General features: G+C 33.4%; 2 protein-coding genes across 6 annotated transcripts in view; both read right to left on the bottom strand.

Moving 5' to 3' along the window:
• The window catches only part of CaMKII (Calcium/calmodulin-dependent protein kinase II), a 699,413-nt gene extending 690,903 nt beyond the window's left edge, over nucleotides 1-8,510 (bottom strand). For all 5 annotated transcript variants that reach the window (XM_072537374.1, XM_072537369.1, XM_072537372.1 and 2 more), the window contains exon 1: nucleotides 8,326-8,510. In XM_072537374.1, the coding sequence (XP_072393475.1) occupies nucleotides 8,326-8,390 (65 nt within the window). In that variant the 5' untranslated portion in view covers nucleotides 8,391-8,510. The remainder of the gene's footprint in view (nucleotides 1-8,325) is intronic.
• Nucleotides 8,511-10,066: 1,556 nt separating this feature from the next.
• On the bottom strand, nucleotides 10,067-10,828 carry LOC140446396 (uncharacterized). The gene has a single exon (XM_072538943.1). The coding sequence runs from the start codon at nucleotides 10,826-10,828 to the stop codon at nucleotides 10,067-10,069; it is 762 nt and encodes a 253-aa protein (XP_072395044.1).
• Nucleotides 10,829-25,929: the final 15,101 nt, after the last annotated feature.

Raw genomic sequence — 25,929 nt, 5'->3', positions numbered from 1 at the left:
TCCGACAATGGCAACTTTATTTAGGGATTAGTAACTCTCAAAACTATTGTATTCTATTCTGCTTCAACCTTTATACCTGGTGGTCATACTCAATTTAATATTGTTTTCCGTTCAGGAAAAATTCAGTTTAGGGATTTGCATACATAATGTGCTATAAATATGATGGAAATGGACTATACCATTCAAAAAAGTGCTTGAATAAAGTGTGTCCCGAGTTAAAGGTAAGTGAAGGCAAAGTATTTTGCAAGGTTTGTTAGAAAATTATAAGTTACATGTATTTTCACGTTCATCAGTTCATCATTTCTTAAATGAGGAACTGACAAACAAAAACATCGTTTCCCACCAAAGAAATTTTTCAGGAAAGAGTATTTTTATTGGACCAATTCGCTTTTACTTATATAAAGACGGGCATAGAGAGAAGCATCAAAATACAAAAATTCATAAAATTATGGACAATTCCGATTTTGTTCTTTAGCTCCTCGTATCAAAATTTATTTCTTTTTGGTGCTTGAACATTTTTTTCTTCTACAGATTTTTTGCGAGAAGAAGTTTCAAGTCGACCGACATTTAAAAACTGCGGCTTATAAGTTGAAGCTAAAAAAAAAGCTTTAGGACCCGTTCAGCAGTCGATTCATACATCTCTTCAAAATGTTCAAGATCAGATGAATCAAAAAATAAAAATGTTTGTTCAATGAAGACCTGTGTAAAGCTCGGTTAGCAGCAAATATTCCGTTAAAAAAATTGCAAAAAACACATTGTAGGCAATTTTTGCAAAATATTGTAACTTGAATATTTCTAACGAGGTAACACGAAGCAAGAGCAACGTAAATGCATTGTATGACGGAATAATTATAAGGAAATTAAAGATTCTTTAAGCGATAACAACTTTTACGTAATTGTCGATGAAAGTATAGATGCATGTGGTCGATATATGGCGCATCTTATAATCGGTGCCTAAAAAGAGGATGATCCAGAAAAACCTTATTTAATAGCTGCAAAACAACAGGAGAAAACCAATAATATGATTGTAAGCCGTTTCATTGAGCAAACACTCTGCTTTCTTTTTGAAAAAAAAAAGAGTGAAAAAGAAAAAAAGTGAGAAAAATATGGTACACGTCACTTGTCTTCTAAATAAATTAATTTCGAACGTTAAAAAGTATTTTTGAAAGCACCTTTACGTGAGCAAATCTATAAAGAAAAATTGTCAGGTATAAGCTTGCCTCTAGATCCCGTAATTACAAGATGGGAAATGTGGATTAAAGCAGCAGTTGTCTAGCAAATCATTTTGATGCCATAAAAGATGATTGATTATAATTTTAATCATTATTAAAAACCATCAAAAGCGTTAAGAAAGGAAGAGGATACAGAATGGAAAACCGAGAAATAAAAATACTCTGTTACGCAGACGACGTCATATTGATAGCCAAAGATGAAGATGGTCTGCAAAGACTGGTCCACAGATTTAACATAAGAGCAAAAGAATGTAATATGACAATCTCATCTAAGAAAACTTAAACAATAGTAGTCAACAAAGGACCAACCAGATGTAAAATAGAAATTGGTAGCATCAGTATTGAACAAGTAATGGAAATAAAATACATGGGAATTACACTGTCTAGCTATGGAGACCTAGACAAAGAAGTGAGAGATCAAGTACAAAAAGCAAATAGACTGGCAGGATGCCTTAATAACACTTTATGGCGAAACAGACACATTAACACTGAAATGAAGTCAAGAACTTATAAAGCCAGTGTCCAATAATGACATATGCCTCAGAAATAAGACACGGTACAGCCACAACGCAATGGCTACTGGAAACGGCAAAGATGAGAGTACTGAGAAGAATTACGGAAATATGCTGACAGATCGAAAGAAAAGTGAAGACATTAGAAGAAAATATAACGTACAGTGTATAAATGAATGGGGACAAAATAGTAAAAAAGAATTAAACAACCACATAAGCAGAATGGAGGAGACCCGTGTCGTCAAAATAACAAGAGATAAGTCACAAATTGGCAGAAGAAGTATCGGACGACCGCGCAAAAGATGGAGTGACAACCTTCCATAGTCCGCCAATGAACAAGCAGAATTGCTTATTAAGAGGAAGAAGAAGAAGAAGAAGAAGAAGAAAATATGTTGTGTAAGATATTAAAAATGACCCACAGAGTGTAATTAAAAGTTAAGAACTTTTTAAGTAACGTAAAGAACTGATGTTCATAAAAATTAATTGTCGTTTTTTACCAGATCTAATAAAGTCATAAGAACAAAGGAATTTACAATTAAGTGGTTCGGTTAATCTTGTTAAGTAACATTTTTTTCTGTTCATTGTCAAAAAATTACTTGAAACACAGGGATTAAAATTAGAAAATGTATTAGAAAAAAATGAGAGCTGATTGTTTGAGGAAATTTGTACGTATTTTTGAAAGCAACTTTTCTGAAGATCATACGACGTGTCAAATTAGTTTACTCCCTTAATTATTGCCCTATAACGTCAGTAGATGTAGAACGATTTAATGATAGAAGGCAAAAATTTTTAATTGAAAATTTTGAAAAATATGTATACTATAAACAACAAGGAAAATGAATTTTCTGTAGTTAAACCACAAAATTTTTATTTAAAAAATCCTTTATAAAAGGTATAATAATAAAAAAAACCCTATCGAGCTACATCACAGAACGTTATCGGAATGACTATTTCATCATCAGTGCTTTTCTAGGTTTACATGTTTGAAGACACTAAATACATGGGTAAAAATCCTTTAAATATAGTTAAATTAATTTTAAGGTGCGTTTTTGCTGATAATAATCCAGGATGTTTAAGTTATAGACGGAATTTATTTCACGGCAACGTAGAACTCCAACACTGGGGTTGCTAGGCCTTTAAACGAAGTGTCTATCAAGACGTGTTACCTAGCAATTCAACTCAGTTGCTTTCAATAGAGCACTTCCTCTATAATTGTGACATAGACTTTTATCTTCTTTTTTGTGGATCGGGGATATGGATGCACTTTTCCAGCATAGTGGTAATTTCTCATTATTCCAAATTCGTTGTATTAGGTTGTTTATATTGTCCTGAAGCTATTTTCTTGAAGCATCTTTAAGTAATTACTATTTTAATGGGAATAAACCACAATTACAGTTTAAAATAAGTTTATTGGCGTTTCAATTTTCACTTCGGAAATCATTCTCAAAATACAAACATTAATAAATTAAACAAATTTTGTTTTTTGTTACTTGGTGAAAAATTCTTCTAATAATTTAATTTTATCTGACTCATTTATATTAACAATTCAAACATATATTATACATTTTAAAGTAGACGACTTTAAAATGATATTGCCAATATTGCTGAGTTACATTCCTGGGACGACTTTATTGTAAGTTCATTCGATTACATGAAATCAACTTTAAGTTGAGAATATCCGTCAGAATATTGAAACGTCAATAAACTTATTTTAAAGTTTAATTGTGGCTTATTCCCATTAAAATAGTAATTATATTAGGTTGTTTAGTCGTTTGAGTAATAACTGTCTAGCTTGGTTGAATATTTCTGCTGTGAAACCGTGTTCTCATAAACTCTCGTTATTCTTTAGCTGCTTTATTATTTCCTCTATCTCCTGATCTGATGGTTCGTTTATTTCGGCCTTATTGTTGTTTTCCTCCGGTCTGGTTTGTGATCGTATTTCATTGGTATTTTCCTCTGGGCTTAGCAGTTCCTCAAAGTATTCTGCCCACTTCGCCAGTTTTCTTGGTAAATCACCGCATCAATTGCTTTTAAAAAATCTATAATGACATATAAAGTGGTATGTTAGGGGAATATCGACCGCAGGGTAATATCGATCACTCTCAAATTTCATCTAATCGACATCGCAGAGCAAAACGAATGCGCAAACAGTGTGGTGCACTATCTATTTAATTGTTTTTCATATGTCATAGACATTTAATGTCTAGTAAATTTGTGTTTTGTGGAAGATTTTTATAAGATTCTACAATCGTATTTTAAGGTAAGGGCTCCTTTATTAGCTGAAGTCAGCATTTTAGTATTCACAATGCATGAAAACATGTTTCTAGAATACAGATATCACAAAATCATATAATTTTAGGTTAAGTGTTTTCTAAAAAAGTTCATGTCAACAATGAGCACACTTTCGGAAAAAATCGACCATAGTGGTGATTTTACCCCAACGTATTCGATTTTACCCTAATAATTGTGATAGGTTTCAGTTGATGTTATTTATTTCAGATGCCACGAACATATCACCGAAAAACAACATGGTCCTTATGGGACGAGGAGGCGATAGAAAGAGTCCTCAGCGATATAGCTGACAAAATACCGTCGATAAGAGGAGCATCCAAGTTATACAACATCCCTTATGGAACATTGCAACACCGATTAAGAGGTCGTTTCGAGGCCAAAAGAATTACACTAGGACGAAAAGCTGTATTTACCAAGGAAGAGGAATCCGAATTTGTATCTAGAATTTTAAAACTGTTAAAGACGTTTTTTGGCCTTACGTCCCGTACCAAACGTCAAATGGTTTTTGAATATGCAGAGCAAAACAAAATTAAACATCCATTTAAAATTGCAACGAAAATTTATGTAAAAGACTGGTTTTAATAATTTATGCACCGCCATCCAGAACTCAGTTTGTGTAAACCAGAAGCAACAATTTTAAGTACAATAACTGTTTTTAATCGTGAAGAACTAAATATATTTTACAAAAACTTGGCAACTCTATGTGATCCTTACAAATTTGAATGTCATCAAATTTTTAATGTTGATGAGACGGGTATCAGTAATGTTCATATTCCCTGTAAAATTGTTGCTGCCAAAGGCCAGAAACAAGCAATTACCAGTGGTGAACGAGGACAAACCATTACGCTAGTATGTGCTTTCAGTGCCTCAGGTCAATATATTCCACCTATGTTTATTTATAAAAGAAATCGATTGAAAGAAGGTTTGGACAAAAATGGTCCTATTGGGGCAATATACAGATATTCCAAACCAGGGTGGATAACGGAACAACTTTTCTTGGAATGTTTGAAACATTTTCAGCGGCATATTAATGCTTCTAAAGACCAACCAGTTTTTTTAGTGCTAGATAACCACACAACGCATATCAAGTCTGGCTTCCTACAATTTTTGTCGAGACACCGGAATATATCTCCTTTCACTGCCACCGCATACCTTCCACCGTCTCCAGCCTCTAGATATCACGTTTTTTCTCCATTCAAGACAGCTTACTACCAAGAATGTGACAAGTATATAAAACAAAAAAATATGAGAAAATGAATACAACAGACGTTGCGGAACTTGTTAAAAATGCCTTTAATAGGGCTACGTCTGTTGAGAAGGCTGTAAATGGTTTTCGAATCACAGGGATCTTTCCCTTCAATCCCGATGTTTTTTGTAAAGAAGAATTAATAATTAATATACCAGTAGTTGAACAATATCAAGATAATGTGTCTTCTCTGCCCGATACACATCAAACACCATCGCCAACACCAGTTCCCCTAGATGAACTACTAGGGTCCAGTGGAGTCCAAAATAAAAAACTGATACCAAAAGCAGCACCGTCATCAGAAGATTCTTTATCTCAATCAGAATTAGAGAAAGTTTCAGACATTGATCTGAGCGACGATAGGGATAAATCTGTGCAGCTAAAAAATGAAAGCTTATCTCGTATATCTTTCAGTGAACTATGCCCTCTTGCGGCACTACCAGTCAGTAGTTATACAAAAACTAGAAACAGGCGAACTCAACACTCGACCATTTTAACATCAACACCAATAAAAGAACAATTAGAAAATAAGGAACAAAAGAAGCAAATCAAGAATGAGGTTGAGAAAGTTAAACGAACAATTGGAGCTACTAAGATAAAAACAGAAAAATTAGTCAAGAAGACTTATGGCGTGAAAGCACACCAAACACCAAGCACACCAAACACGAGAAAGCGAACTATGTATGTTCGGAGTTTGGATCAAATGAATTATGGTGGAGATGTCGTCTCTGTGGTCTCTGGGCTCATGCAGACTGCACGGAAGCGGATACTGCTACTCTTTATATTTGGTCAAACTGTAAATGTAACTAAAGAAATATGTATTTTATACTTAAACCGAAGTAAACTTAACAACTGAACTTGTCCATCTGTGATCGATATTTCTCATACTTGATCGATATTACCCATCTCCATTGTCGATATTACCCGATTGATAGGTGTTACCCGAATTTTTTGAGTTTCAAAGATATGTATTTTTAAAATATTTTTAATTATTTTATAATATTTTTGAAGCAGTAATTGGTTAACTGAATGAACTAAATGTCCATATTATAAGTTTCAAATTCGTAAAATCTATAGCAAACAGTCTATAACAGTTTTGTCTTAAGTAGTCGATATTCCCCCACCTTCCCCTATATTCGTATCATCTCTCCCGGTACTTAACGCCTTTCTTCTTGTTTTCCATCTGGTTTCTGTTGGTTTTAAATTCCAAGCTATTCTGGATAGTGTCAGATTATCATCGTATAACATCCTGGATGTTAAAATGATTTCTTATTTTGATATTCTGTCTTGTAGTGTTTTCCCAGCTATTTATCTCAAGGTACTTATTTCTGATATCCTTAGTATTATTTTTATTTCTGTTGTATTGGATCTAATTTCATTAACGTATATTATTGTTGGTCTTCTACATGATTTATACATGCGTACTTCCTCATCTAATCTGATATCCTTATTCCTCCATATGACTTTGCTCAGACATTCTGAAATAAAAGCCGCGTCAATTGCTTGTTTCCATACACCTATATTCCATAGCTCTATATTTTTACTCCAATATGTATTCATCTTTTAGGTTAGCTTTCAATACTGGAGATTTGGTCTTAGATGTTGATATTTTCATATCGTATGTCTATGTCGCCCTTTTGCATGATTATGCGTGATTTCTTCAATAAGTTTCGTAGAAAAACATCATTTTTGGGATTTTGATTTTTATTTATCATTTAAATAATCTGCTTCGTGCGGAACATCATTTTAATTTTCAATTATATGATAGTCGCTTAAAACAGTGTGATGTGAAATTCAAACATTTCGCCAGACACTAACAAAACGTATGATGTGAAAACAAACAAACCCACATCATAATAACTTGATTATCTCTGTTAAGTGTTATTCTGGCCGAGTAAGCTTAAAATCTAGGGGTTCTTGAGAGAAGTTTTTTATTTGACGTATTTCACACAATACCCGATTCGCGTTTTCCGACCAGAGACGTTGACCAGAGTTTATGAGATGGTGAGTTATGATCAGAAGATACGAAATGTAGCCCTGTATAGAAAATTATTTTTTATAGTAAAAGTAGGTTAACATAACATTCATCAATGTAAGTGGTAAAGACTGATACGGGACAAAAATGACGTTTATATACTTAATTAAAGCAATAAAACTAAAAAACTAAAACCGCAGATTTAAGAATAATATCGAAAACCGCAGGTTTAATATGTACCTAATTGGTAAACGCAATTCATACTATTACTTTTTAATAGAACGGTATTTTATTACTAAAATAACAGGTTAGTTTTTAAAATATTTCCAATTACCAAATAGTCGTTCGACTATCTCTAAACGCGCTAAATGTGATATATTAATAATTTATTAAAATGTTCGTTTGACGTATTTTAATTTACAAATTTTATTCATAATTAATGTGGATGGGCAGAAACAAAAACAATTTGAAAATAGGAAAGACGCAACATTTGCGCGTTATGAACTGAGTAAATCTTATATATAATATGTAAATTTGAAAGGTGATTTAAAAACACACCAGCAAAACATAAAACAGATACAGTTGAATTATTTTAATGAAGTAAAATGAGCCCTTTGTAAGGGTATATTACACAACAAATCCGAGCTAAAAGTGACAGATCAATACCCGCTAGGCGCCGGTTTTAACATAATTCCCTTATATATTTCATATCCAAAAAGTTTTGTATGAAATCGTAATATTTTGGCGTAATTTCTACTAGTAACCTAATTTTTTGTATCGTAGAGACAACCACCTGTCATACTGCACAGGGCTGAGCCTCCGGAATATTGATTTTCTCAATGGCAATGCAGATATTCAAGCCGACAACAATTTTTCAACGAAACCGCTTTGATTAAAGTATCGTAATATCTTTACGAGGTTAAAACGCACACAATCGTCGCTGGTGAAAGCTAGTTTATTTTGGTGTATTAGCTTCCCGATCGGTTTTTCATGAACGAGAGCTCCGTCCATTTGCGCTCGAAATCACTCAAAAAATCGACGTATATAAATGAAATATGTTGTACTTACTTTCCTAGTTCTTCCTTAAGGTCATAATTATCGCTGAATCGCGTACAAGCGAGCGGAACTGCCATAATCACTCGTGAAGTTTCTAAATTCTACTATTCGATCTTTGGAGTAAAAATGCACAGACAGAACGGAACGTCGAATCTAGGGCCTGTCGCGCACCACTGTCAATTGTTATGCTACCCATAATACACAGTAGGCTCTGGACATAGCGCAGGTCACTTTGAAATATCAACCTGTCTGCTAGTTTGCGGGAAGCGTTGCCGCTTCTAATATTTTTTCTTGGAATTTTCGATGTAATATTTGATAAAAATAATCTCTTGCATGTGTAATTACGATGTAGCGCCGAGTTGCATGTAGCTTATTTGTTAATAAATACATGCAAATCATTTTTTTAATTAAATATACAGTACCGGTATCGTTGAATATAATTTTAAAACATTCCGTGCAATTAAAAAAATCTAATTTAAAACACTATAAAAATTTTTATTATTACAAGTAAGATATCCAAATTTTATTTTACCTACATAATATTTATTTATTTATTAATATACGGCATTACCCTCATTATAAAAAAATATAGGGGAAGGTGGTACACGGTGAGACAAAAAATGAATTATTGGCGATATATTTTTTTTAATCATCGATAAGAACTTACAGCTTCAGTCATAATGATTTTTAGTTTTTGATGTATCACTTCCACAAATATAAAGGCCTGTAGTTTTAATTCAACAAAGTTATGTAACTTTAAAAACAAACCTTGCAGATGTCTCAATGTGTACCACCACTGGTACACATTGAGACATGCTACTAGTACACAGTGAGACACATGACATATTCCATAGTTCGATAATAAAAATAAAAAAAAATAGTCAATATAACTTCGTAAAATACTTATATATTTCCCAAGAAAACATAAGAGCTGATATCTGAAATAAAGGCTAATTAGCGAACGTCTAGATGACCAAAATTTATTTCAAATTTATTGTAAGATGCTGTCATGATGCCTCTTGTTATTGCGAAATGGAGTTGGATTTGGAAGAAAAAATATGACGTCTTCTTTCCCCACGAAAGCAATATCAGGAACAATGGGAAATACGAAACACGAGGCACCTATTTTGTTGGTTTTGGGCGTAAAATATATTTTTGGACTTTTCCTTAAATCTCACTAAAACATAGTCACCTTCTACTATATCCATAGTAGAGGGTGAGTCCCTCTACTATATAGTCATCCACTGTTCCTATCCAAGAATCATCGTTATCAACACTATCTCCCAAATTAAAAACTGGTTCACTTTCATCTGAAGAACTCTCAATATCCACAACACGTGTAACTGTCTGTTTCATTGTCGAAGAAACCAATTCTTCTTCTCTCTCGGCTTCCTATCAACTTTTCTTGTCTTGCCTTAGGGTATCCTTGCAACATCTCTGGTGAAATGAAATTTTTATTTTCTTTGGTAGTTCTAGATGGTGTTTCAGGACTTGGGCCTAGAGGAACAGAGTTTACAGCCGATGATCCTGGAAGGACGTTATTGAAGGACTCCTCTTCTACAATTTCCATAGAACAATCTGTCACTGCCGATCCAAGAAAGTCGCTCTCGCTTAAAGAGGAGGGACATATCCCTGTTTTTTCAAAGCCTGGCCGAATATTTTAAGGTACAAGAGCTTTATCGTGTGCTGTACCAACCAACTTAGCAATATTGTATATTATGATAGGCGCTCCTGGATGATTCAGTAGCCAAGCCTAACATTCACCAGTATAATATGCCTTGAAAGGCCCAAAGACAGCCACATCTAAGGGCTGTAATTTGTTGCTACAATGTGGGGGCAACGTCAAAATATGGACACCTGCTTTTCGAGCATTCATGATTACTTTCACTGTGACGTGGCTCTCGTGGTTATCAAATATTAGCAGCGACGGATTTTCTTTGAAACTGCTGCTGTATTTGCTAAAATGTTCTAATACTTGTAAAAAAAGTTCTGCTGTCATCCAGCCTGAAGGGTTAGCTAGTCCCAATGTATCACGAGGTGCTCCATTATTAAAGAATTTACGTGGAAACACCATCACTGGTGGACAGTATGTGCCAAGGACGGATATTATACAACAGATGGTAACTAGTACACCATGTTCACCACTAATGCAGCTATTTGCTTGTTTAATGCCTTTTTCAATCACAACTTTTTTGGGGTCGTGGACCGTTTTTGTGCTAGTCTCATCAAGATTAAAAACACGTGAACTCTCAATTAAAATAGGATATTTCTTTAGGATGTTTTGAAGATTATCAAAAAACATCCGAACGTTGTGTCGCTTAAAAGAAGTTGAGCGTGCCAAGCTACATGCCTCAGGTTGTCGTATGCTCAACTTTTTTCTTTTCATAAATGTACGAAGCCAGTCGATATCGGCCATTCTACGTTCTATCCATGATTTTGGTACCTTCGATTTGTTTACTTTAGCTACATCAAATGCGATGCGTCTTACAGCTACGATGGTTAGGCCGTACGCCATATTACTGCAAGTTTTAATGTAGTTACACAGAATATCTTCCTGTTCATCTGTAAAAATTTTGTTCACCGAACAATTCGGTTGCAGAATGGGTAAATTTTCAGGATTATTTATTTTCTTCTGCACATATCTCTGAAGGGTTTGAGAGTTGGCATCAAAATTGTTGTGCGGCTTGTCTTAATGAACATATAACACAAAACATTAACATATAATACGTATAATACAATACAATAACAGCTTTGGACATCTATTCGGCAGACGTCTTGTCAATTTTGCGTGGAACATTCAGTTTTCTAGGCATCTGCAACAAAAACGGTATCATTATATTCAGGTAATTGTATTAATATTCATTTGTGGTACACAGTGAAACAGTCCCACTATGTACCAGTAATGCTTGTCTCACTGTGTACTGTTGGACGTTATTTTGAAATTTACCATTCTGAAAAAGTACAAGTTATACACAACAACGTACCTTGTTCATAACACGTGATGCGCCAATATTCAGCTGCTTACTCAATAACTGCTTATAGTTTCAACAAAATATTCCTCTGAATATTTGTTTAAATGTAACTTTATACTACCAAAAACACGTTTTAGTTAAACACATTTAGACTATACGCCATATTGTAAAAATAACAATAGTAGTGACATATGTGATGTAATAGCCCTCCTTAAGTAGAATGGCGAAGCAAATGGAAGAAAACTTTTGAATTTTTAATTGGTTGTCTTACTCTGTACCGCGTCTCACTGTGTACCACCTTCCCCTATGTTAACATACAGTGTAAAAATCAATCTCTGTAATTGCTTACATACTAAGTGTACCTAATTAAAATCTTAATTATAAATAAAACAAGATATTACATATATATGAAACAAAATTAATTAAAATAAACAAAAAAATATGTACAATTCGTCAAGCTATTTTTATCCGATTTTTAAATGAAGCCAAGTAGACACCAAATATTTCTAAATTCTTTCTATTTATAATTTTCAGTGTTCGTTAAATGGGCGAATGCATACCATAATTTGTATGGTGAAAAGGTATATATTAAACAGATCAACATGTCTCAGACTTCTGGAGGAACATATAAACTAATAGATTGGAGAAGTTCTGAAAAACAGATTAAACCATTTATTAATTAAACACAAATACTGGTTTATCAGAGTTATCTCGTCGGGTTTTTAATAAATTCATGTTGAGTTTTTTAAACTATCTATGTAATAATATTATTAATAATGTGTATGTTTAATTTATGTGAACAATACCTTAAAAATTTGTTCTGCAATCTCTTTAATGTAGTAGAATGAACTTGGTTTTGTGGAGACGATACAATACATGCGTATTCCACTTTAGATACGACCAAATCATAATAAACTGTTTTTAAAGCCCAATCAGATAGTCTCGGACAGTTGCGAATGATAAAGCCTAAAGATTTTAAGGAATTTACTGTTACCTTATGTTGTGCAAAACGCAACTGTTCATCAAATGTGATTCCTAAGTATTTTATTGTTTTAACATAAGACAATTCATTATCATTAATTGTATAAGAAGTAGGTATTATATTTTTTAATACCTCTATAAAAACTTATATAGCAGCAGTTAGCAACATTTAAACGCAAAATATTATTCTTACACCAAATACTCAATCGGTATAAATCTTTTTGAATTAAATTTATATTATCATTTGAATCTACGGATTTAAATAATTTCAAATCATCTGCAAACATTAGGATACCGCAATTTCTAAGACATTCTGATATATCGTTTACACACATATTAAATAATAACGGTGAATAGTGAGCTCTTTGGGGTACTCCTCATGTCACATGAATTATATCTAAATTAAAACAATCTAACATCACTTGTTGTGTGCGGTCTCTTAAAAAGCTACTAAACCATTATTGCTAAGGATTGATGACTGAAGTCAAAGACATTTAATTTTTCTAATAGGACGTTATGATATACTCTGTTAAATGCCTTGGAGAAGTCAATATAAATAGTATCCATCTGACTTATATTCTCCAACGCGTTTAATATCTTTTGTTCAAAGAATGGTCAATTTGTTACCGTTGATTTATTCTGAGAAAATCCTTGTTGATTGTGTATTAGGCACTCTTTACAATAAAATTTTAATTGATCGTGTAGTAGTCTATCGAAAAGTTTTGGTATAGAGGATTGTTTACACACGCTTCGATATTTTGTTATGACTCGTTTATTACCTAATTTAAAAATTGGGCAGATATAAGCATGCTTCCATAGTGAATAAATACAGTTCTTTAGAAAATAATCAGGAATACCATCTGGACCACTGCTTAACTACTATTAGGTAAGGATAAAATGTTGTTAAAAATATCTTTCACTGATATTGAAGAATTAAGTATAAAAGATTGCTGTTTTCCTTTACTTCCAAGTTATTAATATTTGATTGTGGTGAATAAACTGTTACAAAAAATGACTAAAACAGTTTTGCAATATGTTGTTCATTTGTTGTTGTAATATTAACATAATACATACTGTCTGGTAAATTATTTGATGCTCCTTACTATTTACAAGCTGCTAAAAGTAAAAGCTGATTTGATAAATCTTTACACAATCTTTTAAGTTCGGAGAAAATCACATAATCCTCTTGATTTCAGGAAGCCAAATAATTTTTATTAGCAATTTTTTCTATACAACTAAATAACGTACATAACATGGCATTAAACCATTTTGGATAACTAGAAGTTCTAAATCTATTCACTGGTACAAACAATAATAATCACAGATTAAGTATATTGTAAATTCTGTTAAAGCATCATCACATTTGACAAATTTAAATCGTCTTCCCAAGGTATCATTGAAAGATAGTTATTGAGACCTTTATAATCTGTGTTTACAAAATCATGATAAAATTCAGTATATTCTTATGACTCACCTTGATGTTCACATAAAAATATTGTAAATGTAACTTATGTGATAATAATAATAACTAAACCACATTCATTTTACATGTTCCCAATTGCCAACAGAAGCACGTGAAAGCCAAACAGAGTTGTACTGATGTGTATCATATGATTTTTAAAAATATTTACTTTTGAAACTATTAGTGTAAGAATTTCTTGAAATTTAATCATTAAATCACAATTAAACTATACTCTAAAATATAACACGACCAATAAATAACTTAACAATAACTATAACATAAATATAACACAATATATTAACTTAAAAATCAACACGATACAACTTGAATTTAAACATGCTGGCAAGTTTGGATCTGTAACATGAGAATCTGTGTGGCTTAAGGCAATAAATTATATTTAATAGCCTCTTGACGAATGAGACAGCGAATATCAACACGTGCGTCTGTTGTCAGATGAGAATTTGCTAAACAAATGAACTTTATTTTTAAAAATTAGATCTGAAGCTTTTGCTACTTGCAAATTACAAACATTTGTAAATATTAAGTCTAAAAATACATTCCTTTTATTTGGAATATTAATCATTTGGAAAAATTCATGAAACCATAAAACTCAACTAAGTACAATGCATGTAAACATTGAGGACAATTCACCAAGACATTGTTATTCCATGAAGCTTCAGGAAGATTGAAGTCTCCGAATACATATGTCTAATGATGATTATACCTTTGAGATACATCTTCGACTGATAAACAGTGTTGTTCATATATTCATTCTATTTTGGGGGAATATGTATACCCCTCCAATTATTAAATTTTCTTCACCAAATGAACATAAAAGAAAAAGTTGTTCAATGCATTTGTACAAAGGTTTCAGCATAGTTCTCTGAATGTAGTCTTTAACAACAATTTAAATGCCTCCTACTCTTGACTTATAACTAGTATCACTATCACATCTAAAAGTTCTATACGAAGGTATTTTAATTTCACAATCTAAAATATTCCCGTGTTACCAACTTTCAACAAATATAAATATGTCGTAATCATAACATAAAATAAAACTAATAAGATCTTGAATTTTTTACGAAGTCCTTCGATGTTCTGACAATAAACTTGTTATGGGGATGAAATTAGTTTTTTCCTTCTCTCTTGAATTATTCAATTTTTGGTACGCTATTTGTGTATTTTATAGCAATGTCTTTTTTACCTTTACATTGTTTGTCTTTTAATTCTTTTCAAGCTGAACTGAACATATCTCTTTTTGTATGTGTTTGATTACTATTTATTTTGATTGTTGATTTCTGTAGTCTTTTTTTATTCCTTAAAATCTCCTTAACAACACTATTATTGGAAAATAACTCTAAGAGGACGAGACTTAGTACCTGTCTTCTTCCCTACTCGAATAACTTTTACTAAATCATCCATTGCTCCCATCTTTTCCTATTTGCTTTATAATTTCCTCAACTTTGGCTCTGTCTTGTTTTATCCTATCTTCAATATTCAAATAATTGTATTCGGGAACATTGAACAACATAATATTGTTAGGATTTTACAATTCTCTCATTTATTTCTATAAACATTTCTGCAAATGGCAAACCTGACGCATTGGAGTTGCATTTCAGTTCATCAATAGTTTTCCTTAGATCACAAATCTTATTATCCTTTACGTGTAAGGTTTTTTCATTGGCACATTTAAGTTTCTCTACTTCAATCTTTAAATCTTCAACCATAGACTTCAAAATAATTGGTACTAACAGTAAACCTTAGCCACAATCCGCACAGAAATATTTTAGTTTCCTAGTATCTACTGGCAATTGAAGACATCTTACTTCTGTAGCTGTTACATTGCCGCAACTAGTATGTAATGCCCTCTTACATCCATTACACTTAAAAGAAGTCTTATCTTCTATCGCATCTGTCTTGCATATCAAGCATATGCAAGACAGATGCCATATTTGAATATTCAACAGAATGTCAATTATAAACCCTTTAATAAAGGTAGTAAGTCACATCACTGGTAGATGGTAATTACTTATCTATCACTATTAATTTGTCCTAATTGCTTTAAGTTGTTTCATTTATTTCACTTCTTCAAGCTTTATTTTACCTACATAATATACAATTAAATAGATTTTTAATATGTAAATGTAATATGAGTCTGTCAATGGGGTGTAATGGGACAGTGATGCGCAACATATAGTCTCTAATATTCAAATTTCAACCTCACCTGCTCATATGATGATCTAGATCATGGACATCTGGTGCATCCTGCTAGATAACCAACGAGGCTCTGACGTCCGAGTGTTTGCCGGGATAAGCAATCCACGATTTACTGCCCAAGGCACTCTGTTGTCCTGAAAATGAGAAATTGGTCTCGAAGGCAGAAGAAACAAGAAAGTAGTCAACGGCATCAAAATGCAGAATGCCACCAGAAACCACTGCATTAAAGGTCCCTGATGACATCTCTAGTAAAGCTATCATGGTAAACACAATTAAAGTGGAAACAGCAACTAATCATGGAATACGAAAGCCAAGATTCGGTAGGGGAGGTGATCCACCTCTAGATCACAGGGCCTCCCAGGTCGTAACCCAGATAAACCCCTGTGATAGAACTGGAAAAGTGTAAAAACTTCAGAGTAGATTATCAAAATATGTACCTGGAATGTGAAGACAATGTATCAGGCTGGAAAACTTCATAATACTATTCAAGAAATGAACAGACTTGGATTAGGTATAATGAGCATAAACGAAATGAGGTGGCCAAATAATGGTGCTTGTATTGATGACAACCATATGGTATACCACTTAGAAAATTATGACTGTCAACATATGCATGGGGTTGGAGTAATCGTATTTCCTCAATTACGTCAACATATTACAAATGTTATACCTGTTTCTGAAAGATCAATATTAATCCAACTGAATACTACTCCAGTCAAATTAAATGTTTTACAAGTGTATGCCCCAACTAGCGATAAACCAGAGGTGGATGAAGAGGTAGAGCAATTCGATGAGTTGTTGAGAAATTCACTTAAACAAATTAAAAACGAAAATATAACTATTATTATGGGTGACTTGAATGAGAAAATTGGTAAAGGGAAAAAGGATTAATTCATTCGTGATTTTGGTACAGGGAAGAGAAATGAAATGGGAGAAAGATTAAAACTATTTGTAGAGAAAGATGAATTTGCAATACTAAATATATTCTTCAAACTACCACCAAGATGTTTGTATACTTTGGTCTCTCCGCAAGATGAACCAGGAAACATAATAAGGAATCAAATTGATTACATAATGGTTAACAAGAGATTCCTTAATGGATGCCTATCAGTTAAAAGTTACCCCGATGCTGAGATCATATTCCTGTTATTGGTAAATTTAGGTTTAGATTTAAAGATGTTACAAAAAAGAATAGTAACAAAACTGTGTTATGAGAAGACTAAAAGATAAGGAAACAAAAGACACACTATAAGAACCGAAATACGAAAGACCAAAGAAAATTGGTTAAAAACTTACTGTGAAGAGATAGAGTTGTTAGAACAAAAACACAATACATTGAGTATGCATAAAAAGGTAAACAAGCAGCTGGTCTTCAAAAATCCAACACAGCAAATTGCAAGATCAACAGGGCAACATCATCACAGATAACAATCAAGAAATAATCATATGGACCAAATACATACAAGAACTCTTTGATTATAATAGGTCCGAATAGCCTCCATCCTACATATGTAATGACCACTTACCAATCACATCAGATGTAGTGGGGAAAAAGCAATATCACAACTAAAAGATTGCAAAGCTCCTGGACCTGACAATGGATATGCTGAACTCATTAAGCTATTTAACGCTGACGGTACTCAACGACTAACAAAAATATTCAATGACATATATTTAAACGGAGTAATACCAAGATCATGGCTGAAGTCAACGTTTATTGCTCTACCAAAGAAAACAAAATCCGTATCCTGCAATGATTTCCGGACCATCAGCTTAATGAGCCACATTTTAAAGTTATTTCTAGAAATCATACATCAAAGGATATATATATAGACTATACGAAGAAAAAATCAGCCATACAGAGTTTGGTTTTCGGAACGCAGTGAGTACGAGAGAGGCTGTGTATTTCAACGATGTAGAGATGTGAATTGCGATATTTATGCATGCTTCATTGATTACCATAAAGCGTTCGATATAGTAAAACACGACAAGCTGATGGAGGTATTAACAATGATTGAAATAAACACCGGTGATCTAAGAATTATTAGCAATCTTTACTGGAATCAATCATCAACTGGAAGAAGATGATATCAAAATTAAACGTGGGGTCCGACAGGGATGTATAATATCACCCCTGCTATTCAACATATACTCTGAGAAAATCTTTCAATAAGCAGTAGAGGGTGTTGAAGCCGGAATTCCAATTAACGAAGAATGTATCAATAACATCAGATACGCGGATGACACGATGGTATTCGCTAACAGTTAAGAAGCCCTCAAAGAGTTAATGAATATAATCACAGAAGTGAGTCAGAGATATGGACTTTCACTGAACATTAAGAAAACAAAATGTATGATGATCTCTTAGAAGGAACAGCAAATTGAAAGAATCAGTGTAAATGGTCAACCAATAGAAAGAGTAAAAAGCTAAAAAAAAAGAAAAAAAATTATTCAAATGCCATTATTTAGCAATACCCATAAAAATCGGGTTACCCATGTTATATATTTTCTATACTGTTGTACGGAGTTGAGTCGTGGACTCTCACAGACGCTACCTGCAATAAAATTGAGGCTTTCGAAATGTGGCTTTATCGTCGAATCCTGAAGATATCCTATACCGACCACGTTACTAACCAGGGCGTTTTATTAAGAATGCAAAAAGGAAAAGAGTTGTTAACCACATTAAAAACATCCAAAATCGAATACATCATGAGGAGCAGTGAAAGATATAGGTTGCTGCAATTAATTATACAAGGAAAAGAAGGAAAACCAGGAAGGCGACGAATTTCCTGGTACGTGGTTCAACATAACAACCAGCACTAGGCACTACAAGATGTCAACTTTGGGATCCCAAGAAACGTATAAAAAAGTTTGCCCCCGGCTTCCCCCTAAAACCACCCTCGTAGGGGGAAACGGAAAACATCCATTTACCAAGAATCTGGACGTCGTAGATAAAAATGTTTAAAAAATAAGAGGCATTTGAAATATGCATAAAAAACGCTGAATTTAAACTTTCACATTACAAACGATCCCACATCACGGGTAATGCTTCCATGAAGGCAGCATTGGGTGGAAGCGGTGGATGAACTGCCATGCAAAATCGCCAGTCGCATCAAGCATTGTGTTAAATGTTAAGAAACATTTTAATTTAAAATTATCTCATGATTTCATTCTGTTGGTTTAAACATTTAGTTTTCTCAACATATTGCCTTAAAAAGCTTTATTTTTTCACAGGAGTCTGTTTATAAGAACCCTCCTTGCTTCCTTATATTCCTCGCTGCTTTGTCTTGCATCTCCCAGCAACATTATCGCAAAACAGATTTTCTACGTATGCTTTGCTTACACCATCATCATATCATTTTGCATTATTTTCTTTCTTTTACTTCGATAGGTATCGTCCTTAACCCACAGGACTGGAACTTGGTCCACGACCAGTTCCCACATTCACATTATGTCATTTAGCTTTAGCCTTAGCTTATACATTACCTATCTACCACATTCTAATAGTTCATTGAAAAGTTATATTAGTTTATTTTTTTATGTGTGGGGAGTTGGATAAGAATAAGATTAAGTTCAAGTTTGTGAGATCGTCAAGGTTGTCCTTTGGCGGCCCTCTTGGAAAAAGGGGTACAAAGGGTTTTACGCTGTGTCTTGTAAACTAACAACGCTACAGAAATTCTTATTAGACATTATTTGTAAAAAATTAAATTGTGTACAACTTTATGCCTATTACTTTTTATTTTAAAATGGAAATAAAAAAGTTATTAAAAAAAATAACTAAACATTTTTGAACATTTGGGCCTTATGATTTCCGTCTCGCTGCATCTAAGCTGTAAAGTAGCTCACAGTCCCTTTTTATGCAGGCGTCCCTTGACTGGCCATGTCCATTAAGGCAGTCTGTTATGATATTGAGCTGATTCCTGCTTGTTTTCCGCATTACTTCAGCTCATATCCGATTAATATGTTACATGATAAGATAAATAAATAAGAGAAAATTCAGATGACTACTTAATTATTAAAAGAATATATATATATATATATATATATATATATATATATATATATATATATATATATATATATATATATATATATATATTCTTTTAATAATTAAGTATAAATAAGAGAAAATTCAGATGACTACTTAATTATTAAAAATATATATATATATATATATATATATATATATATATATATATATATATATATATATATATGAATTTTATCGCCTCCTTTTAGTTGTATCCTTCTTTCTTTTAGTTTTTATAACTCAATTACATATTTTGTGAAAACTTGATAAAACTATCTATCTATTTATAGTCCATTATCTACTCATTAATAATCCAAAAAATGCCCTTTTTTCCACATTGGACCTGCGGATTTGATACAGTCAACTCTCGAAAACACAGGTCAACAAGCCTGAGACCCAGAGAACAGAGTATAGTTTTCCGAATGTTTTTGGTGGGTTGAATACGAGTCTAAGCTGTAAAAGCCCAAATTGGCTTTGGTTTCTGAGATATTCTAACCTAAACGTGCAAAAATAGAGGTTCTTGGTATAGACACATAGACTGACTGTTGCAATACAGGTCCTTCCGATTGGTCATTTAGGTCACGTCGATAAACTCGGCCCATTAGAAAGAGACGCTGGGACTGCTGTGCTTCAGTTTTCTCTGTCGCACTGGAGGAACGGGACTCTATTGCAATAGTCAGTCTATTTGTACTATATGTCTATGGTTCTTGGTAATTTTTGAGGTTATGTATGAGATTTTGACGTATACTCTTTATGAGTACTAGAAACCAAACCGCTAAGGATTTTTGCTTAGTTGAGGAGATATGTTGTGGAATGCAATTTTAGATTCCCCATATCTCTATTAACATTTTTATCAACGTCTGTTTTGCCTTGCAATTCTTAGAAGGCACATATTAAAGCATAAATCTGAATTTGGTTTCGAAAAATTAGTTTACGGATTTATTATCAGATGTCGCTATTTGCGTCCATACGAATCCATGTTAGAGTTGCTTCCCAAGACAGGAAAGATTTGTTTTCACAAATCTGTCTGTGAATAGCCGTCTCTGATGATCCCTATTAGGGTGAAATACGTATAAGCGGATATACAGATTCACTATAAGTGATATCAAATCTTAACTGTCTTTTTACTTTTTATGTAGACTCGTTAATTTTTTTATCCTAAAATAATAAGCATATAACACCTTAAAGTATAAGTCTTTCTCTTTTAAATGGGTATAGGTAAATGATAAGAACGAAATGAAATGAAATAAACTATTGTTTGAGTGTCTTATGTCTGTGTTCAACTGAAACGCCATTTCTCGTAATTGACCAGCAGTAATCTGCCATCATTCGTACATCCCAAGGACCTTGAAAATGACACTCGTTCTGCTTGAAGTCTTGGTGAAATCGCTCTCCCATCTCATCGCTGAATGCACCTTCATTTTCTGGGAAATAATTTAAATCAGAAAACAGAATGTGTAATTTCAAGCGGACTAGTTTTTGAATTTTTTTAGGATTGTTGATACGATTGTTTTGTATTCTGCATCTCGATTTCCTAGAAAATTGTAGACAACTTGTTTAAAACTAATCCCTGCTTCGATGCTTCTTTTTCTATGCCATATTTTCTTAAAATTGTCATCTTTCATTAACTTCCTAATGCCAGGGCCTACAGAAACAGTAGGGGTTGTGTCTCTAGAGGTTGATAGGGTTAGAGGTGTTTGTATAGATCAGTAAACAGAATTACTGTATGTGAATTAATTTTGATATGATACAAAAAGCAATTAATCTTAGGGATTCCAGGTTAGGTAGGTTTGCTTGCTTGTGGACTGAAAGGGATGGTTTCTTGGGGCTAGCTGGTTGAGTTTGCGGTGTGTGGGTTCTAAATTGTTGGATTTGGGTTGTCAGATTTGGGTTGTCAGATTTGAGGTTGTTGAAATAAGGTTTTATGAGTTTGGGATTTCTAAGTTTAGATTTTCCATTGTACTGTTATAATCATATGATTTGTAGGTTTTTTTAAACTAAAAAGCTTGAAAATGCGATATCTCAGCGAAGAAAGAAACTATCTGAGTAAACTCAACGTCATTTATTACACTTTAAGATGGTTATAACAGTTTTAAGAGAAAACTTATATTACAATGCTATAGAAGCTCAAAAACGATCAAAACCCGCTATTTTTGCACTTTTAGGCAAGTTCAGATTCAGATTTAGCACACAAAAAACCTTCTGAAAAGTATATTCTGATCTCTGGGTCCGAATATTGGTCAAATTTTATCGACCTGTGTAATTTGACACTCGTTAATTTGAAGTTGTATCCCGGTCCCTTGAAAAATACTAAATATTAAATACTAAAAATATAATAGATATTAAAGTATTCACAGTCTTTTTTCAACTTTCCAACGTTAAAGTGGGTTATGTTAATACTTTATTTGTATTATTAAATCTAAGATGAGTTCACAAAGAGCAAATGTGTTTCCATAAGTGCAAAAAGCATGTGAATCAAGCTGTAGAGGATGGATAATTAAACAGAGATGTCGCCGAATAATTCATCATTTTACCATCAACAATATGAAGGATTAAAAAAAACAAAGATCACGAGTACGCCTCACCAGGAGTACCTTAATTGCGAATAGGAAAAGGTCACACCAGGGTAAATTTCGTCTTCTTCTTCTTGTAGTGCCTATCCGTTTCGGATGTTGGCGATCATCATGGCAATCTGTATTTTGCAAACTGCGGTTCTGAAAATATTTGTGGTTGTTGTGTTGAACCATGTACGTAGATTTTTCAGCCAGGAAATTCTTCGCTTTCCTGGTGCTGGTTTTCCATCTACTTTTCCTTGAAGAATTAATTGCAGCAACCCATATCTCTTGCTGTTCCTCATGATGTGACCGAGGTATTCAGTTTTGTTAACAATGTTCAGTATTGTTAACAACTCTTTTCCTTTTTGCATTCTTAATAAAACTTCCTGGTTAGTAACGTGGACGGTATAGGATATCTTTAGGATTCTACGATAAAGCCACATAAAGGGTGAATTTACTCGTCTTAAAGAGTCCTTGCTTAAGTGGCATCGATAATTATGAGAAAACTTTCCCATAGGCGGTTTCATCTTGAGGAAAATGTCTTTTGCTAAATCTCTCGTGATTGAGGAATTTGTAGCAAGTGAGGAGTGGCCCTCAAATTTCAAAAGCCGACACATCATATATTAAAAAATCTGCCGAGAGAGCACTAGCGTGGATATTTCCATTTGTTTCCAATGGGCCGACGAACTAAATGTACTTTCAATGGTGATACAGCCCTTTAAGTATTTAGGATGAGTTTTAACCTCCCTGTAGATACATCGAGCTCCTGAAAGTCCCTTTTGATGTTGTCCTCGTCGCGGCCGACCCGGTGAGCGACTGGCGTCGATACAGCTGTATTTCTGAAAACTCTCTCAATACTTCTCAGAACATTATCCATCTATGCAAGTCCGGAATCTAACTATGCTTGTTATTAGGGGTTGTTTAGAGAGGTTTCTAATTTCTACGTTTGCCCGAATCTTCCAATTACCTTCAGAATCTTGCTTGGTCCCTAGGATATTTATTAATATTTTGTTTTCAAAAGTGAGAAGGCGTTGTTGCCCTTTTAGTGTTAGGCAACAAGCCGCGCACCGTGTAATACTACTGGTATTATAGATTCTTAGTTTTAGATTTTCTTCGCAGTAATTTTGATTTTAAGCTCCCGCAGCCTTATTTCCCGCTGATATTTCCTTTTTAACTTCATTGTTGCTATCAGTATTGTGCTTAAGTACTTGAAGTACTTTAGCCTCTTCAGATTGTCCCCATCCATCGATATAGAATTGATATCAGAGTTATCGCAGTTTCTGTGTGACACTTCCATGAATTTGGTCTTGTCTGTGTTGTCACTCAGTTCCACTTCGCCAGCTGATGTACTTTTAAATGACTATCGCTCAAGGAATATAATTTAACACGGACGAAAACCGGGGTTTTTTTTATAAATATCTTCCTGATCGCACTCTTGACGTTCAAGGACGAAAGTGTCATTTAATAAAACTAAGTAAGGACATAACTTTCTATCTAGCATGTAACAAGGACGTATCTCAACAGTTGAAACCACTCATTATGCACATTTATTATAATATCCATCTATGTTCAAAGAGGCAATTAAAATTCAAAAATATCAGATTAACTTTAATCCTAAATAAGAGTGTCTGTCTAAATTTAAATAAGATGTGGATCTCAACGGAATGAAATACGAAACCTCTCCGGAACGCACCAAAAAATTGGCTAAATAAGGAGAAGGAAGATGAATGACGCACATATTGGAGAATCACTTTCGACTTGCGAGAGACTGTTTCTTGACCACAAATCCATTTTTGGGCCCAAATCCAACAATTTCAAACCTACACACCCCAAGCCCAACCAGCTAGCCCTAATAAACCATCCATTTCAGTCCACAAGCAAGTTAACCCACCTAACCTGGAATCCCTAAGATTATTTGCTTCTTGTATTATATCAAAATTAATTCACATACAGTAATTGTGTTAACTGATCTATACAAACGCCTTTAACCCTACCAACCTCTACAAACATTACTCCTACTGTTTCTGTAGGCCCTGGCATTGGGAAACTAATGAAATATCACAATTTTGAGAAAAATACGACACAAAAAAAGAAGCATCGAAGCATGCGCATCCATTTGGGTTTTTTAATTTTGTTTCTAGATTTTTTCCAGTCACTCACAATGCTAGTTCCTACACCCATCTCAACAGCGACCTTCTTAGCCATTTCACCAGCATCTAGCCTCTTCAACTAACGAAACTTTTCTTCCATTGTTACATTTTTCTTCCTTTTCTCGGCCATATTACCACAAAAAAGGTTGGACAAACAACGAACAAACAACGATCACAATGTCAAGTAGTAGGTACGAATCTCCTGAATACTCCTGAATACTCCTTCTGCAAATACATTTTTATGTAATTATCGTCATGTCATAAATGAAAAAATATTTGAACGGAAGAAACGTACTATCGTAGGAAATGATGATGAAGATCTCAATACTTTGCTTTACTTTGAAGATAAAAATTAAATATTTAAATAATAGATTAAATCCATAATAACATTTTTATTTTAGAAAATTCCGAAACTAGTCTAAACAATGCTACTAATGCATTAGAGAAAAGCACAACTATAAGCCGTACAAAATATTACCGGTACAAGAACTTACCGATGTTCATAAGAGAAAGCGTTTACAGTTCTGTCAAGACATGCTGACAAATTTGAACAATGATCCTAATTATTTTTATAACATTTTATGGACAAATGAATCAAGTTTTTCAACTTCAGTCATTTTTAATAGAAGAAATAGGTATTCGTGGGAACAGAAAAATAATATAAAAAGAAAAATTAAGCAAATAAAAGTCAGAAAGAAAATCAATAAATGTGTGGTGTGGAATATTTCAAAACAAATTAGTTGGACCATTGTTTTATGATTATAAATTAACTAGGGAATCATATTTGGACACAGTCATTACAGAAGTAGATGAGTTATTAAATCAAAATTATACACAAAATTAATTGAATAGTATGATATGGCAACAAGATGGAGCACCGCCACATAATGTTGTAGCCGTTCAAGAACATTTAAATAATCAATTTAATGTGTGGATCGGCAATAAGGGTACCATTACATGGCCACCAAATAGTCCCGACTTAACACCATGTGATAGCTTTTTATGGAGGTTTTTAAAAGAAAAAAGTGTATTTTGATTCAAATACAAATATTAACACTATCACGGCAAAAGTTCGCGTGGAAATTGAAAATTTAAATGGTCATAATAAGACAATATCTGACGCATTAGAAAATTTGAGACGAAGATATTACTTATGCATTGATAACAATGGAGGACACTTTGAGCATCTATGGTAATCTTAAATGTAGTATTGTATCTTAAATGTAGTATTGTAAGTCATTAATTTTGT

Source organism: Diabrotica undecimpunctata, chromosome 7, assembly GCF_040954645.1.
Source record: "Diabrotica undecimpunctata isolate CICGRU chromosome 7, icDiaUnde3, whole genome shotgun sequence".
In the NCBI taxonomy this organism is placed as follows: Eukaryota; Metazoa; Arthropoda; class Insecta; order Coleoptera; family Chrysomelidae; genus Diabrotica; species Diabrotica undecimpunctata.
This window is presented reverse-complemented; position numbering and strand designations above follow the sequence as displayed.

Bases quoted from the DNA above. Each gene is read 5' to 3' on its own strand.
- LOC140446396 (XM_072538943.1), bottom strand. From the start codon at position 10,828: ATGGCGTACGGCCTAACCATCGTAGCTGTAAGACGCATCGCATTTGAT.